At 41.0% G+C, this 18,212-nt stretch overlaps 1 protein-coding gene across 3 annotated transcripts in view; it reads left to right on the forward strand.

The window, feature by feature from the left end:
* The window catches only part of pik3r3b (phosphoinositide-3-kinase, regulatory subunit 3b (gamma)), a 172,619-nt gene that overhangs the window by 141,465 nt on the left and 12,942 nt on the right, over nt 1-18,212 (forward strand). For all 3 annotated transcript variants that reach the window (XM_028810807.2, XM_028810808.2, XM_028810809.2), the window contains one exon: nt 12,212-12,323. In XM_028810807.2, coding sequence (XP_028666640.1) covers nt 12,212-12,323 — 112 coding nt within the window. The remainder of the gene's footprint in view (nt 1-12,211; nt 12,324-18,212) is intronic.

Here is an 18,212-nt window from a genome sequence, read left to right on the forward strand (position 1 = left end):
GTCTCCATTGAGAGATTAGTTCTACTCGGGCTGTCTGATTTAGGATTTTTTTTTTCCCTTTTCTGCAGTCTGAGATGTGGGGGGTGGGGTGTTGCGGGGGGGGGGGGGGGGGGGGGGGGGTTGGGTGTAACGAGGGTAACTAGCAATTGCTGCGTTTCCTACACAAGGAGAGAAGGAAGCTGGTCAGTGCAAATGTGGCCTTGGAGCAGCCGTGCATGTAGAAGGAGGAGCTCGCAGGACTTCTATGATACACAGTAGGCGGTCAGAGGAGCCCCCGGGGGCGTGTGGTGGCAGCGCACCCTGCAAATGTAAGGCACTCATGCATCTTCTGTGTTACGTGTACTGTGGTGCACCACAGTCTTACTATTGACCAGCCTGTAAGTGGTGGACTTTCCTGCTCCTTTCTTCTCTAAAATGTTACATTTTTCAGAGTTAAAACAAATTGCTGGTTTCAGGAGGCCAGTGTGAGCTGGCAAGCAACTGGGCATCAGGGCTGCAGCAGAGTTTCCGCTTGTTGTGAACATGAGTTTTCAGTGTAGCCTGTCCACGAAAAGCCGAGAGCTTTCCTTTTTTTTTATTCTGGACCCTGTTTGTTTTATTGGGATGGTTGGGGGGGTTGGTGGATATCAGAGTACTGGGCACCTTCTGGCATGGCTAACAAAGCAGAAATTGACTTCTCACCCACAGGTAATGTATTGGTTGTGATGAACTGTTTGTGAATGAAGCCTGACGTTTTGAGTTTAGGTGAATGGATTGAGTTTGTTTCTCAGCTGTTAGCCATGAACATTCTTGAGTTATATGTTCGCCAACGGGAACCAAACTGTGTGTGCCAGAGTGTGGGCAATGTGGGCATTGAATCAAGTTAGATGAATAACGAAGGGCCTGCCTCTGTTGTCTTTTTTCATAATTATTACTTTATTTAAAAGGAGACAAACACTTGTAAAGTGGCTGCGGTAGCCTCTGTCGGCTCTGAACGCAGCTGGCTGGAGGAGTGTTGCTCACTTTAACAAGACACCCAGTGGTATTGATTGCTGGCTCCTCCTCCATAAAGCCGAGAATAAGCAACTGCTTGTGAAGAATAGCGACGTGATGTGACGTGACATGCCACGACTGGCTGCCGCTGACACTTGCAAGCCTGGACTTGTCGTGATGGATTACAAAGCAGACGGTGCTCTGTGTGGGGGGGGGGGGGGGGAGAGATCTATCTATCTATGTAAGTATGGAAGAGCAATTGCCTCTTCCGCTTGCCCTCAATCCTCTACTGTCATTTCATCTTCTTAAGTGCCGAGTTACAGAACAGTGTAATGCTGCCATCTCCTTTCTTTCCTGCAACTTGCCAGGGCTTTGGTTTTATTTGGAGTTCTGTACATCTCCATGCCAGATCTATTCCAGTGTGTGACACCGATGTTCTTCTCCTGCAGTCAGTCTTTTCATTACAGCAGCTCTACTTGAGTGGTAACTCATTGTTCGCTTTAAATGCAAAACTTTAAAATAGACATTTAGGATTCTTATCTTGGTTTTAAAAGTATGCGGAGATTCTGTAGTAAACCTTCTCAGTTTGATTAAGTTGTGGCAATTTTGAGTAGAGAGAGAAAAGTTATGAGTATGTGTTCTCACTCTTGGCAGCTCGTTGGCAGGTTTTTGGGTCAGTTGGGTGAAGGTGATGAGCAGAGTAAGTCTCATCAAGATTCAGTTCTGCCTCGGACACCATTGGGATAATGTGGAAGCTGTCACCATTTGTTATCCTAAACTGAATTAAAATAGATGGTTGGTGTTTACTGTAGTACATTAGTGCAGTGATTAGTGTTCCTACCTGATGGGTTCAACCATTATGTGGGCTTGGCAGATTATCCCTTTGTCTGTATGGGTTATACATTTGCTTATTAACTTAATTCAAAATTTTAAATTGGCACAGTTGGAGAATCAGCTGGGCAATTCAGGGCACTAGTCCTGTGCCCAGTGCTGCCAATATTGCCTCCAACACCACCTCATGTCTTTGAACTGTATTAAGCAGGATTGCCAATGTTCAGGTCAGGTCTCGTTTGGGAGCATGCATTGACATGATGCTACACCCACCTCATAATGAAACTGCTAAGGATCTTGGTTGGCAACGCCCCAGGCAGACGTGCCGTGCAGTCCCTCCCTCAATAAATGATCATCTATGTGCCACAACCAGGTGTTATGTGGGCATTCCCCTTGGCCTGGTCCAGCTGCTCAGGTTCTCAACATTGCGGATCCGGCAAGCCGGTCACCCTCTGGGAATCGCGCCACATGGCCATAGTTCCGTAACTGATGTTCCCTCACAATGCATGTAATGTGCCTCATTTGGGATTCCATGTGCAACTGCTCATTCTACACAAAGTCAAACTACCGGTACTCAAGGATTCTCTGGAGTTGCATGGTGCCAAAGGAGGTAGTGTGTGTGTGTATATATATATATATATAATTATAAAAGAAAATCTTGAAACAAGACTATTGCCCTGCGAGACGAGACTATTGCTATGACAGTTAACAAATCACAGGAACAAACATTTGAAAAAGTCGGTTTATTTATTAGAGAGAAAGAAATGATATTGACTCACGGGCAGTTATACGTTGTTGTCACGATGCAAGTCCAAAGACCGAATCAGAATTCAATGTGATATTGACAAAAAGTTAATTGCAAATATTGTTTTTACTGAAGTTTTACGGTAAAAGTGTAATTTTAAAAAGTATTTGTGTGTTAATTTCAAAGCCAAACAGAACGAAAACGTATAACTCAACAAATACCTCTAACGCAACATGAAACATAATTTTCTTTCAATTTATTACGTTCTATTTTTTTTACTATGTTGTATTACTCGCTATAATGTAAAATAGTTCTATTATGCATATGTAACAATTCCCATTAAAATAACAATCTTATATCGTACACCTACTTCCCCATACGCGAGTGGCAGAGCTGTGAAGTGGCTAGCATGTAGTGCCCGTCCAGGGGTTGGCGAGCAGGGGCAAAGTCCCCTAGTGTGTTTGTGTATATATAATTATATATATGTGTGTGTGTGTGTATGTATGTATGTGTGTATGTATGTATGTATGTATGTATGTATGTGTGTATGTGTGTATATATGTGTGCCAAGGTGGTACCCCAACCATTGCAGTTCAATCCCCTCCACCTGTTGTGTTACACTTACTGAGTCTCATGACCTGTGGGAGTCTTTTTATAATAATTATAATGTGGATTTCAGTTCAACCGCCCATAGAAAGAAGCTAAATGAAGTAAGGTTGGCTTGAAAAGCATTCGTATTTTAGTGTTTTTAGTGTCCAAAAGGCATTGCAAGGGTTAATTACATCTTTTATTTTTGTATATAATTGACATTCTTTGTAAGAACTGGCACAGAGATGGGAATGAGTTCCTCTTGGCTAATCCTCCATTTTGCTCCAAACTAGTGAGGTGTCATGAGGGTACTGCATTCCATCTGCATTGGGCGGAAGAACAAATTCAGCCCCAAACAGAGAGTCCATCACTGTGCAAGCTTCCTCATCCTCCTTTATTTGGTGTGTCCTGCACCTGCAAACTCTTCAGCGACCAAGCTAGGATTTGAGCTGAGGTAGCAGAGCCATCTTCTGCATCAGTGTGCTGCCCTGTCTAGCTGATTTCTAAGGGGTAATACATTTATCACAGTTATTTTCACCTGCTTTCATTTTAACACAGGCAGTACACCTGTTTGATTCCAATTCAATAGTGATGGGAGAATTGAGTGCAACGTGAGGAGTAACTACGGACAGAGTTCCAGCTTTTTGAAGGGCACGTGCCTACTTCACTCACATTTTAGTCTTCCCTTTTTACCTAATGTACATGTCAGCATTTCATACTAAGATGCTCGCACAGCTTCATTTACTAATTTTATTCTGTTTCCTATAGCTTAAAGTGTATGCTTTTATTTTGCAACCATGAAACTCCAAAATTTGATGCTTATGATGTAGCAGCATTGTAGAGCGTGATGATTTTGGCTTCCTGCTGCTTGAGGAGCAAGACAATTTTGGCTTTTCTTTACCATCCTTTGATATATTTTTTTATGTATAACAGCAGATTCTTTCTCAGTTTTTTATTTGAAAATGGATTTACAGAATTTGTTACATGTCCTCTTATTGTGCTCCTTCAATCTATAATAATAAAAGGCAAAGTCCTCACTGACTGACTCACTCACTCACTCACTGACTGACTCATCACTAATTCTCCAACTTCCCGTGTAGGTGGAAGGCTGAAATTTGGCAGGCTCATTCCTTACAGCTTACTTACAAAAGTTAGGAAGGTTTCATTTCGAAATTCAAAGCGTAATGGTCATAACTGGAACATATTTTTTGTCCATACACTGTAATGGAGGAGGCGGAGTCACGTATCGCGTCATCACGCCTCCTACGTAATCACGTGAACTAAAAACAAGGAAGACATTTACAGCACGAGTCACACGCGGGAACGAAGGTAAATTACGTTAATTTTTGACTGTCTTTTAATACTGTGTGAGCATACATATTAACACATGTGCAATTAAACGTGTGCATTTACGGGGTGATTTCTCAGGCTTAAAAGCTCACCTTTTATCAAACGCGGGAAGAAAGGTAACTGACGTTGTTCACTGTCTTTTAATACTGTGTAACCATACATATTAACACATGTCCAATTAAACGTGTGCATTTACGGGGTGATTTCTCAGGCTTAAAAGCTCGCCTTTTACTAAAAAGGTAAATGCAAAACTATTTTCAATCAGTTTATTGAAACACTCCCGTTAAGGATTGCAATAACATATTCGCGAGATAAAAGAACGAAGTAGGGGGAAATGGAGGAACAGCCGCGAACAGCGAAGAGCAAAAAATTAATTAAACAATTGAGAACGGAGCGAGTTAAGCATACAAGCATGTTCATAAGGGAAACAAAGCACGGTGTAAAACGTAAGTTTAAATTAAGTTAATAGAAACGCTCCCGCTGCGGATTGCAATAACATATTCGCGAGATAAAAGTTTAATGAGAAGACACGAGGTATAAACGAAGCACACGCCGTGGCGCAACGTTAGGGGCAACAGTTTCAACCATTCTATGATCTGTTTCTCGCAACTGAAAGACGGCACATGGCGGATGTTAGCCGACTTGCTGACCGCAACGTTAGGGGCTTCAACTATGGCGCTGACGCCATATCTCAGTGCCAACACTTTGCAGACTGTACTTAAAAGACACGCCCTCCTCACTGGACAGTTAAAAACACCAATCAAACTAACGATGACATCAAGTATTACCCAATCAAAGTAGGAAAGGAGGCATCTTCATAAAATGCGTGTGGGATGATTTGCATGAGACGCTGCTTTAAAAAAAAAATTATAAAAAAAATACGGGATAAATCCCGTCCAGTATTGATTCAAAACGGGACGCGCAATTTCATTGTCAAACGCGGCACGATTCCGTATTTTAAAGGACGGGTGGCAACCCTACAGTGCCAGGTAACCACCCATACAATCAGATTGTGATTCAGACTAGGAATGCAATGAATGTAATTACCCCGATCTACATACAAGGCGAAAGTCTTGCAACATTCAAAGATGATGGTTTGGGATAATTTGTACTTATTAAGTACAACATTGAACATAAAAGAGCTTATGAAGCCTTGAACCGAAAAAAGCAAGATCTCAGAGATCGTAAAAAAAAAAAGGAGGTAATGTCGTTTTACTCGCTGTAGATTTTACTCAAACATTACCAGTTATTCCACGAGGGAGACCAGCAGATGAACTCAACGCGTGTTTAAAATCCATGCTTCTCCCACGGTCGGTTATATGTCGCATGTTCTCGGGTAGGTACACCAAAAAATGTATACATTTAAGCATGTAATGGGCAAAGAAAAAATGAGGTATACCCGAAGGCACTGCAGTAGTACTCAATGTAACTTTACTTCTTAAATGTTAATGTTTTACTGTTTAATAATTTATACGCTTCTTATATATTGTTCAAATTCTTTTATGAAAATACCAGTGACAGCGCAATGCACGATAACATGGAGTGAATACACCATACGCATCTGCCCACGGCCGCCCTGGTGTGCGCAGATAGGAGTTGATTCTAAAATAAAATAAACATAAAAAGAGTAATACATTCATCACCCATAAAGCGGATAGCAGACGTGACGTATTATATGTGTACCACATTTCAAGTCAATGCGTGAAACGGTTTGCAAGCTACATGTGATTTAAAATCCTGGACAGACCAACGAAAAGCCACGGTAGCAAATTATTGAAGAAGATTTTACTGTTTAATAATTTATATTTATATGAAATGTGCTTCTTATATATTACTTCATATTCTCATATGATAATGATGTTAATGTTGTTTATATTGATTTCTATGTTATTGTAAGTGCATCTATGTGTGTATATGTATGTATGTATGTGTGTATATATATAAAAATGTGTGTTTTTTATATATATATATATATATATATATATATATATATATATATATATATAAAAAATATATGTGTATATGTATATATAATATATCTGTATATGTGTGTGTATATGTATATATATATGACAGCAACACTCATAACAATGACAACACAATTACATTGACAATCATGTTACGTTATTTTTAAAATGTTTCCTTTACTTTTTCATAACCTCTTTAACACACTACTTCTCCGCTGCGAAGCGCGAGTATTTTGCTAGTTTAATATATAGAAGTGACATCAGTTGGCATATATACATCAGTAAAGATATCTGTCTGCACAACTACACTGATGAAATAATTTTTTATACCCTCGAGCTGAAATTTCAATGCAGCTAATATTTTACAGTTGGTGTCCTGATGAAGTGCCAGTTGTTATCCTCAATTCTTAATTTGTAAATTCAACTCAACAGAATTACATATGGTTTCACTAAAACATCTGTGTAATTTTTGTGATAACTCTGTGTGACTAAAATTTGGGTTCGAGTAAATGTAATCTCAGGGCTAAATTTTGAAAAGGGACACAGATTAAGGGCAAGATTATTAAACCTCAGTTTTTTCTTTATTTTTTTAAAATATATTTTTCTTAATTTATGAGCAAGTATTAAATTTAATGCATCACCGTCATTACTTTAAATAGGTTATAAAGTGACATTTGAATATGCATTATTTACAGTAATGCCATCATTTTGGGGTGTTCTAAACAGTTGTGTATTACTGGATTTCTTGAGTCAGTCTTTATATTAATTCCTTGCTTCTTTACATCCTGCCGTTCTAATTATTAGGTTGGTCGGCATCCTTACATTAAAAATGTAAACTTGGAGAAATCATTTTAAAAATGTTAAAGCTATAGATAACTCCAAGCAGTGTATCACACGGTTACATGGCTCCTAATAGTGGGGCTGTAAACTGTTCTGAGATTTTTCAGATAAGGAAGGTGAAACTTTTAAGGTGTGGTTGTGAGGACCTTCACTTCTTAACTTGACATTTTGGATGCAGTAGATGGGTAGGAACTGCCAATCTGCATTTAGAAATGTGGCCTATTTACTTCAACACTTTTGAAGGAGCTTTAAAACAATGCTACAGAATCAGCCCCTTCATTACGTTCTAAATGGCAGGTGTTTTCCAGGGTGCATTGCTGTCATGCTTATAATTTGTGGCCAGTTTGTCTATGTGAGGACGTGAAATAGAGAGGGAGATGAGACTCGGAGTGATTATCTAACTGTGGTGTCTCCATTTTAAGTGTGAAATGTCTAATAAATGTGATTGTGTATTTCTTTGCAAATTCCAAAAATTTTGATAACTTAGTAGTGACACAGATACTCATTGATGAGGGCCATTCCTCTGCTCTGTTCCTCTCCTAGCTTCTTGGCTTTATCATGTTTGGATATTGCAGCCTTCAGCATATGGAAATCCATATCACAGCGACCAAAAAAAAGGGCACATTGTGCAGCCCTAATATAACGTCAGTAGTTATTTCAGGTAAGGAAGACAGAAATGTTGAAGTCCAGTATTTCTATTCGCTAATCATGGTGCTGGAAAGTGGCGATGTATTGGCAAGGATGAATTTCACCGTACGCTCTACATATGACATCATCGGTTTATATAAGTACTAAAGCTGTTCACGTGATATGAGAGTTTTGCTTCAGATGATGTAGCAGGCTAGGGTTCTCCTCCTTTACAATTGTAGATAAAGCACTCCTCTTAAGGGGACGAGTGCAGCCATTTGTGAATTGTTGTAATGCACTTGTTGAGAGTCCCGTAGGTCCATGGCAATTTAACAAGAACCTGTCAGGTTTAGGACATCATGGCTTCTACAGGTGCTTTACAGATGTTCTCATATTTCTGGAGTTGGACTCACCTGGCAGGAGAAGCAAATTATTTGTTGTCCCCTATTGAACCTGTAAGCTTGTGCTTTTATGGGTCAAGCTTTATGTAGCACATTTTGATAATAACCACCCTATAATGCTTTACAATTAGTTACTGTAGTCTACTGGGGTTTTTTTTCCTTGTCACTAAGGGGCCGTACTGCCTGTAGTGAGACTAATCTACTCCTGGTCCTAGTGACTGAGCAATCTGTTACCTGCCAACACCTTAGCAGGTAAGCAGCCACTAAAACACTTAATTGCCCTCAGTCCAATTTGTTCAACCAGTCTTCTAATGGTAGCAAGTCCAAGGTCCTGCCCCTGCTTTTAAGGAATGCCCCCCAACACACCAGCATTCCCAGGATGAGTTTGCTTATTAAACCAGCAGAGTTAGTGCCCTGGGTTTGAGTTCCTGAGGACTTTCTCTATTGGCGGGCATCTTAGCTATTAGCTGAACAAACAGGCTTGACGAACTGAATGGTCTCCTCTCGCTTGTCAAATTTCTTAATGTTCTTACCACAGCATAAATCATCCTGTAATATTACTTGCTATTCTGTAAAAATGAAGCCAGCTGATAGACTTAAAGGAAGTCTGGGTCCTATCTTGGTCGCTTCGTGTATGTGTCCGAGTGAGTTTTAAGCAGGTCGTATTCCCTTGGACTGAGCTCCATTTTATGGCCTTTTGTCTTCCCTGGTCATCTTGCTTTTTTTTTTCTCTCCTGAACACTATAACCTACTATCTGACATTCTGTGTGGTCAATCTGTTTGGCCTGGTTAGGTGTAAGCAGGTCAGGTTACATGGTAATTAATTAATCATTACTCATGCATTGTTGCTTAAGTCAGGTTAGTTAAAGGGTCATGGCCAGCGTGACCACAAGTAGGGCACTGTAAAACCATTGGGAGGGAAGCATAAACTACCCCTTGCTCCGTGATTCCACTTTGTAGTGGACACTGTATTATGCCAACACTTTCATCTGTTTTGGAGGCACCTGCCCTTTTGGGTGTGATGCATGAGGGTATGTCACCAATATCAATGGATCCTATGTCCCTTACGGAGCTGCTGCCTGACCCATTTTGAAGTGCGGTCATGTTGGCATCAGAGGAGTTAAAGATGATTGGCTTTTCTTAATATTTGAGAAAACAAACCGAGGAGTTCTATGGCAGGCTTGGTGTGGGATTGGCCCTTGCAATTTCAAGTGCACAGCAACAGCGTCTGGGTCGGCCTTCGGGTTAGTTTGGTTTGGCAGCCCAGGCCGGGATTTGCTTGGCAAGTTAGAACACAAGGGTTACTGTGCGCACTGCCGGCTTTTTCCACGTTGCCAGCAACTTTTAAAGTCTTGCACCTGGAGCGGTGCCTTTCATCCCAAACAGGGCTGCACCTTTGTAAATGGGAAGTGGGCTGATGAAACGTCGTCTCAGATTGGCCTCTGTGGACTTCTCTTATATCGTGCCGCCCTTGCCTCCTGCATCAGGAGAGCACCTTTTGCTGCTTCTGTGCTCAAATCACAGTGCAGGAAAGCATCCGTCGGGGGAAATCCGGCTTTAACCTGTTGCGCTGTGTGTTGCGCTCTCTCATTCTTGTTGCTCTCCCATTGGAGTCGCTCCGCTCCACAGCTGTATCCCAACTGGAGTCTGTTATTTTGCCTGACTGGTAAGTTTCTATCTTTCTAAATTGGCACTGCAGTGGCTTGCTCTTTCTTCTTGTTTGTTTATTTTTATTAATGAGCACTTGTAATTTTTTGGATGCTGTCTTGCACCTTTATATCTGGTTGGTTTCTATACGGAGAACTTTTTAGTGTTTAAATTGGTACTGTAATGTGAGGGGAATAAAGTGTTACGCTTTTTTTTTTTTTTTGTTCAGACTGTTGGCTCGGGCCCCACCCCATCTCCCTCCCCCCCTCCCTACACTTAATGACTCTAACCTCTCTGCCGCCGCCATCCCCCACTCCTGCTGTGGACAGACCTTTCATGTTGTAAAGTGCACCCACCTGGAGCTGTTCATATCTGTCAGTTTGGTGTGCTAGTAATATCTCCATGGAGGCTAATGAAGTCCAGATAACCCAAATGTGTGAGCTACAGCCTGCACCTACTCATCCCTGTGGGCCCAAATGCTGCTCATGGTTACCCTCCTGACTTGACGTTATAATTCATGTTTTTGTGGGTTGGGGGGGGTCTGTGCTGTTTCAAGCACCAGTCTGCCAAATGTGTAAAATCTCTTGCGTTAAAGCTTGTCTGTTTTCTCTTGGAGTTGCAGGCTTCGCATAGTTTTCCATGATTAAAAATATTAAATGCCTTTAATCCATCAAGCTGATCTTGTCAGATTTTAACCCTGAGGAGACAGAGGGTGTAATAAGTTGTATATCCAGCCTTCTACTAGACCACAGTTTGAGGAATGCCTCCATGCTAGCATGCTGAACATAATTTTTGTACAGTTGTGCCCATGCTTCTAAGATTTGATTAATTCCTTGGTGTTAGTGTCTTGCTAAGGGTTTATATAATTTGGCTGGGGGGATTGACCTGGAGACCTTGTGCTTTAAGCTCCATAGATTTAGTGGCCTTAGGAAAAAAAATATCAGTTTGCTACAGGTGAGTGAACGTGACTTGTGTTATATGTCACAGTACATCATGTTTTATGGTTACACTACAATTGTTTATATACCTCTACACTGAGAATCCAGGCTAGTGTTGGATCAGTTGTAACATTTTGACTCTTTCACACCTCAGTACCAAAACAGTGATAACGCAAATAAGGGATAATAACCTCCGTTGCATTCCCACACAACAAAAAGGTGCATTGTGCTGATATACCCATATTATAACATTCTGTATGGATTCCCCTCAGATTTGCAATAGCAGTCATACGCCAGGGCTTTAGAGTTCCGATCACTTTAAAATATGACCGATCGCGTGGTGCTGATACGTAATCATTTACTTTTGGTTCTGAAATGCTTGCATAGTACCAAGTAACTTGTTCAGGGTCATACTGAGGCCGAACTTCTAACCTTATGGATTACTGTCCTGCATGCTAGGCATGGTGGATTTAAAGCACAGGTAGTAATGTGAAGTTGGTCAGGATGATGCAGTATCAAAACGCTGGGAGTTTGGTTGATTTTATTTATTTTTTGTTTTAAATATCGGTATACTCAGATTAATAAAGTATCTATCTATCTACTGTAGTTTGTTTGATTCTGTACTGACTCACATATGAGGTGAGGTGTTGCAGAAACCCTGCCTCAGTAACGTTTCTGTGAGCAATGTTATTGAGATGCAGTTTATAAAGCGAGATCACTGATGAGGATGATGATTTGTTTTGTGAGTTGAATTAACCCAGTTTATGTGCATTCATTTTCCATTATTGAAGCTTATTCTTCGAGAGTTCCTGTCAGTACCCAAGACTATTTTAACCTGCCTAAATATGGTTGCAGCTCTTAGGCGGCCCTTTTGGCTACTCCATCTCAGCTGGAGTCTGACCTTACAGCATTTTGTCAGCCTTGTTTTCTCATTCATTTTGGTGACATCGTCGTAGTTACAAGCAACATTTAGACACTCAACTCTGCTGCTTGTCTGTATCCGATCAGTTTAATCAGCGAGTCTTTTCCACACTTGCGCCACATGCTAGTTTACCTCATCCTTGTCCTATAAATCCCTAGAAACTGTTACACACTCCTCCCCACAGGCAAACAGGCCACTGAAGATGTCATCTTACTTTGCCTTCTTAAGTTGCTCTTTGTGACAGTAACTGCTACTAACTTTTTGATCACTTATATTGATTTCAAATAATTGGAACAGTATAACAAAGTAAAAAAATAAATAAATAAATGTTAAAGCATTTTGACTGCTGCTGACCTGTTCACCCCTTTGTCTTTCTCTTTCAGCCATCCCTCCCAAGCCACCAAAACCAATGGCCCCAGTGAACACCAATGGAATAAAGGACACTACCAGCGTATCCCTGCAGGATGCCGAGTGGTACTGGGGAGACATCTCAAGGTAACACACTTTTACTGTTGTCACGAATGGCTCACCTTGCACACTTACATACTTTTTCACTGCAGAAACAAAGGTTTAAATAGAAATGACTGAAGGAGGCTGCCAGTCAGGTAAATTGCATCTCGTCAGTCAGTGAGCTCAGGTTTTAGTGGGCTTGAAGAAACTTTGTTTTATCTTTAAAATGCATTTGCACTCTGCTAATGGTCCACCATCTTGAGTCTTTTTAAAACAGTGTGTATGCCACTTTAAAGTGCTTTACATATCAATATATGGTAATACCTTAGTTAACAAAGTAGATGCGTTTCAGGACTTCGCTATGTTATAAAAAACTTTGACAAATGTGCAATACGAGGCGTATGAGTATGCCTTGTTAACTGAGGGTCGCCTTCAACTCCACTGCCACCGCCGTTCTGTTCCACAGCGCCTTTCATGTTGCTCCACATACCGTAACCTGCCCAATCCATTGGCCCTTACATCCTCGCCCCACCTTGCGTAACTCACTTGTAGACAAAGTCCAGACCGTCTGCCTCACGTTCCCCACCGCCGGTGATCCAAATCATGCCAGGATGGTCAAGGTCTCTTGGCCTTTCACTCGGGCCAATGTGTTTTAGCGGAATAGAAGCACCTCCTGCTTGTAGGTACTGTTAATCTTCCATGCTCTTTGCAGGCTCCTTTCATAGGATACAGTGATTTTGCTAAATGGTGTTTCTTTTATCGAGCTTCTATCCTGTTTATAGCAGCAGTTTTGCTTTCTGCAGATGTAGCTTTGTTTCTGTGACATACAGGGCTAATTATGTTTTACGTCATAAAAATATTAAAATAGCTATGATATTTGTGAAATACTTAAGCACTCGCGTATACAAATTTTGCATTCAATTCCGTTTATTTTTGTATAGCTTTCTTCACATAAGTGCAGATGCAGAACACTGTGATAAGTTCTCTGGTAAAAAGCCAATACCAACTTTACAAATTAGTGGCGGCATTTGTTTTTTTGTTTTGTTAAAACTGACAGGAGTACAAAGGAGTTTGATTAACTAAATGGAGCCCAGCAATATCTGTCCACTAATTAATTTTTGCACTCTGTTCAGATGGCAGTGGAGAATAGGAAAACAAACTTAAGTCCGCTGCATTCATTTTAGGAGAAAAGATGAGCCTGTGGTGGATCCATGGTCGGTTATACCAGATAAGGTTGGTCATAGTCCTGGAAACCTCATCCTCCTCCTGGGCTTTCTGCAGTAGTATATGATGGCTCATCTAATCTGGTGACAGGATTTTTTCCATCCATTGATTCTTAGGGTCCCACTATCTTAGGTGTCTTTTACAGTACAGTGGAACCTCGGTTCACGACCATAATTCATTCTAAAGCTCTGGTTGTGAACCGAAGCAATTTCCCCCATAGGATTGTATGTAAATACAATTAATCCGTTCCAGACAGTACGAACTGTATGTAAATATATTTTTTAAAGATTAAGCACAAATATAGTTAATTACACCATAGAATGCACATCATAATAGTAAACTAAATGTAAAAACATTGAATAACACTGAGAAAACCTTGAACAACAGAGAAAACTAATGTTGCAAGAGTTTGCGCCATAGCCTTACAACCTGATCGCTGTATAAACGCTTTTTTTTTTTTTTTTTTTTAATGAGTTTTAAGCACAGGGGGGGAAAAAAAAAGAACATTTAAACAAATCCGAACTTTATTTAAAAACCAACCAAGAAAGTTACATTGCAGCAGTTTGTGCTATAGCCTTACAACCCGATCGCAGGGACAAAAAATGAACATTTGAAAAATCCGTAATACAAAAACTAACCATAAACCACCAAGAAAACTAACCTTGCATGAGTTGAGTTCTGGCATGAAGTGAGGAGGAACTGGGTGGAGAGGGGGTTACAGTGCTTAGAAGCCATGGTTAACTGCAAAAGCACACGAAATACTGTAGAGCACAAAGAGTTCACAGGTAAAGCATGCACGTCTGACTGAGAACAATGAACAGGGAGAGGCTGAACACGTGCTTAAATACAGTAATCGGCGCATATGAACCGGAAGGGAAATTAAATAGAGCACAAAGAGTTCACAGCAAAAGCACACACGGAAATGCGGAAATCATCGGTGCGCACAAACCGAAAGGGAAACTGGCTTGTTCGTATACCGAGTGTGTGGTCATGAACCGAGGCAAAAGTTTGATAACTTTTTGGTCGTAAACCGATTTGTAAGTGTACCGAGACGTTTTTGAACCGAGGTTCCACTGTATATACAATATCAAGAACAAGCTACAACTTTCTGGTAGGCCACACAATGACATCCACAGTGTCCTAGTGGACAAGGACTTATCGCTCATATTCTACAGTATATATCACATTTAATGATGGCTTCATTCTCAGTGATTCCTTAACCAGAGGTATTAACTGTTTCGTACAAGATAAATGGTGACCCACTTGATTGTATGCGATTTTCAATTCAAATAAAACTAGGAAATGGCAGTCTGGGACTATTGAGTTTGAGTATGGCCGTATTGAAATGTCTTTTGAAATTGGGCCCATACCATACTTCAGAAATAAAATCAGAGAGATCAATACCTAAGCAAGCAGGAATAAAAAGCCTGTGTGCCCCTCAACCATACCCCCTCAGTTGATTAAGGTGTTGGTGTTATCAAGATTATCATTTTATCCACGCTGCAACACTGGATGAATTATGTAACCCGCAACAACACTGCATATGAAAATGGAAAAGGTGGAATTAGCCTATAAACCTCATTGAGAGATCTTGAGTTGCAATGTAAAACAAACGTTCCATGTGAAATGTCTATTTATAAAGTAATACTGCAGCCTACTCTTCCTATCCCTGTGAAGTTCCCTGCAATGGTGGCCTCAATGTATTAAGTGCTGGTTGAATCTCCCTTTAGACCCTAAAAAGAGACCATGGCTCACACATACAGAAGGGACACATTTCCCTGTCATGAATGTACTAGTTTAGAATCTTTCTTTCTTGGCATTTAGTTGACATGTTTGCTGCCCTGTTTCATTCACAAAGTTCATGCGAAACACCACCTGTTGCACCTTTCAAGAGGAGATGTTTTTATGTTTTAGTAATTCTTCGTAAAAGCTTCAATCTCTCCCTAAAAGAAAGGTGTAGATGAGCCAGTGACCTTTACACAGATGGAATAGGACCCAGGGTGCAGTCAGTTGTGATGCTTGGAGATGGAGAAAGAACTTTCTGAAAATTCGTGGCAGTTGGCGCACTGTCAAATACAGTATGGACAATCGGAACATGTCTTTATTTTACTAGAACTTAATCACAAAGCGGTTTATGCTGAGTTACATATTTGTCTAGTTTGAGGACAAGGAGGAAAAGTCGGGTTACATGGAGGTTATTTAGCTTGAACCTTTGACACTGAGTCGACTCCTTAGACCAAACTGGTGAGGCTGAAAATTGCCCAGTGTGATTCTCATTCCTTTGCAAAACTTCAGAGGATGGGATACATTTTAATTCCTCTTTCCCACCTGGCAAGTGTCACTTCACAGTTAATAAGATAAACTCCCACACCCTTATACGCTTTTTTCTGATTTTTATGTTTTTCACCCCTCCCTCCTGACCACATAATAGCACAACTGGTGGGCATGTTGCCACACTCTCTCTAGGCTTGTGCTTGAGGCAAGGCTGCTGACTGGAAAATGAAATGCTGGCACAGAGCACTTGCCATTCTTGTATTTCTGTTTAAATTCTCTCTTGACATTTTCAGTGGCTGTTAAGGGTGAACCGGCTGAAGTTACCTTTGTCTGGTGTGTCGCTACGAACACAACTCTGATCAGGCTTAAAGGAAGCATGTCATAAAAAGAAGAGAGTGGAGGAAAAGGGGTTGGTTAGTAGTCAGATTGCCGCCTTATGCTTTCAGAATATTTAATTAAAAAAAAATAATAAATTACTGTCCATTTTGTAAAAATTAGTTGGGTACAGAGGGGCTAGGGAAGATGGTATTGGGGGTTGGCAGCACTGCTGTGATGTTCCTCAATAGTTTTGACGAGACGAAGCAGTAACACAGTGCAGCATTTGGTGCCATTGTGATCTGGTTCTCGCCGCAGAGCAGTGGCACTGGACTGTTGGGCAGAGCAGTGACACTAGCCAGCTTCAAACCCTCTCATCCTGGTCCAAGTCAGCTGCTTCAGGCTGAGCTTGGCTGGTTGACACCATTACTGACTTGAGCACCATGTGGACAGCTAGGGCTAAGCCTGACTGGTTTGTTGCAGAAGGGAACGGTTAATCAATCTATCAACCAGTCTTTTCTTTTTATGCTTCACCTTACTAATGCAGTCAGTACTGTGACAAGTCAAGTAAACAAGTTTGCAGTACACAGATGAAGATATGCAGGTAGAGTTTTTATTTATTTATTTATTTATTTTTTAATATACACAAAGTAAGCTGGTGGCGAATGTGACAATGTTGTGTACTGCAAGTCAGGTGGTAAGGCAAACTGTAAAATTAAAGAGCTCTGACAATCGACAGCCAGGCTTCTTGCTTCTTTATATAGGACCCTTTGTCACTTGTGCCAGTAGATTCAGGGACAGCTTCTACCCACAAGTCAATGTTGCTGAACTGTCGGTCATAAAAACAAATATTCTTTAACTTAACCAACAATGTGTGTACTGTATACAATATGCACTTATGTGCGTGTGCCTGAATCGATGAGCCAAAATATTCTGAGCATTCCTGTACGAAACAAATGGCGCTGACTGCCAGAACAATGATGCACGTCAGGATCAGAGATTTATTAGATGGTAAGCTGACAACAGGTACTTGTAGTCAACGTGTTGAACGTCGAAGATATGGGCTGATGTGAAGACCTGAGTGACTTTGATAAGGGCTGTATTGTTATGCCCAAATGACTGGGTCAGAGCATTTCTGGAACGGCAAGACTGGTGAAGTGCTTCACTGTCAACATTGGTGCATACCTACCGACAATGGGCTGAGAAGGGGGAACCCACAAACTGCCCACATGGTGTCAGGTGGCTGAACTTTTTTGTTGTGAGATATAAGTGAAGGCAATCCTGTCTGCTATGAACCAATAAAAAGGCTAATGTGGCCCAAATTACAGATAATTTTAATGGGTGGGTACAGGAGTAATATGTGTCCGCACACAGTGCTTCAAACTCTGTTGCTTATGGAACTACATATGTGACTGAATAGCCACCGGTCAGTCATAGTGCCCATGCTAACCACTGCCTGCCGTTGAAAATGCCTAAATTGGGCCTAATTTGAGCATCAGAACTAGACAATGGATCAGTGAAAGAAGGCATCATGTGGACGGCTGGGTGCATGTGCATTGTTTAGTTGGGTGGGAGATGGCTCCAGTGTGCACTGTAATAAGAAGGCAAGCTGGTGGCAGGAGTTTGCTTTGGGTAATGTTTGGCTTGGAAACTCTGAGTCCGGGCATTCATGTAAATGTTAATTCAACATGTATAACCTACCTAAACATTGTTACAGACGAGTACACCCCTTCATGGCAGTGGTATATACTGTATATTACTTGATGGAAGTGGCATCTTTCAGCAGAGCAGTGCTCCCTGCACAAATTTCAGATGGTTAAATGAAAGTGAAGAGTTCAGAGCATTTCCCTGGCCTCTAAATTCCTAAGACCTCCATCTAATCCAGCATCTGTGGGATGTGCTGGAGCAATAAGTCCGATCTTCTGTGGCTTCGCGCCGCCTCTTACAGGCGTTTGAGGATCTGCTGCTATAGTCCTGGTCCCAAATACCACAATGGAGCAACAACATATTGAGCAGGTGGTCATAATGTTTTGGCTGATCAGGGTGTGTGTGGGTGTGTAGGTATATACATATTGTATGTATACAAATTTGTACCTATGTGTATGTACAGTATAAGTATAT

The sequence above is a fragment of the Erpetoichthys calabaricus genome, chromosome 10 (genome assembly GCF_900747795.2).
Source record: "Erpetoichthys calabaricus chromosome 10, fErpCal1.3, whole genome shotgun sequence".
Classification (NCBI taxonomy): Eukaryota; Metazoa; Chordata; class Cladistia; order Polypteriformes; family Polypteridae; genus Erpetoichthys; species Erpetoichthys calabaricus.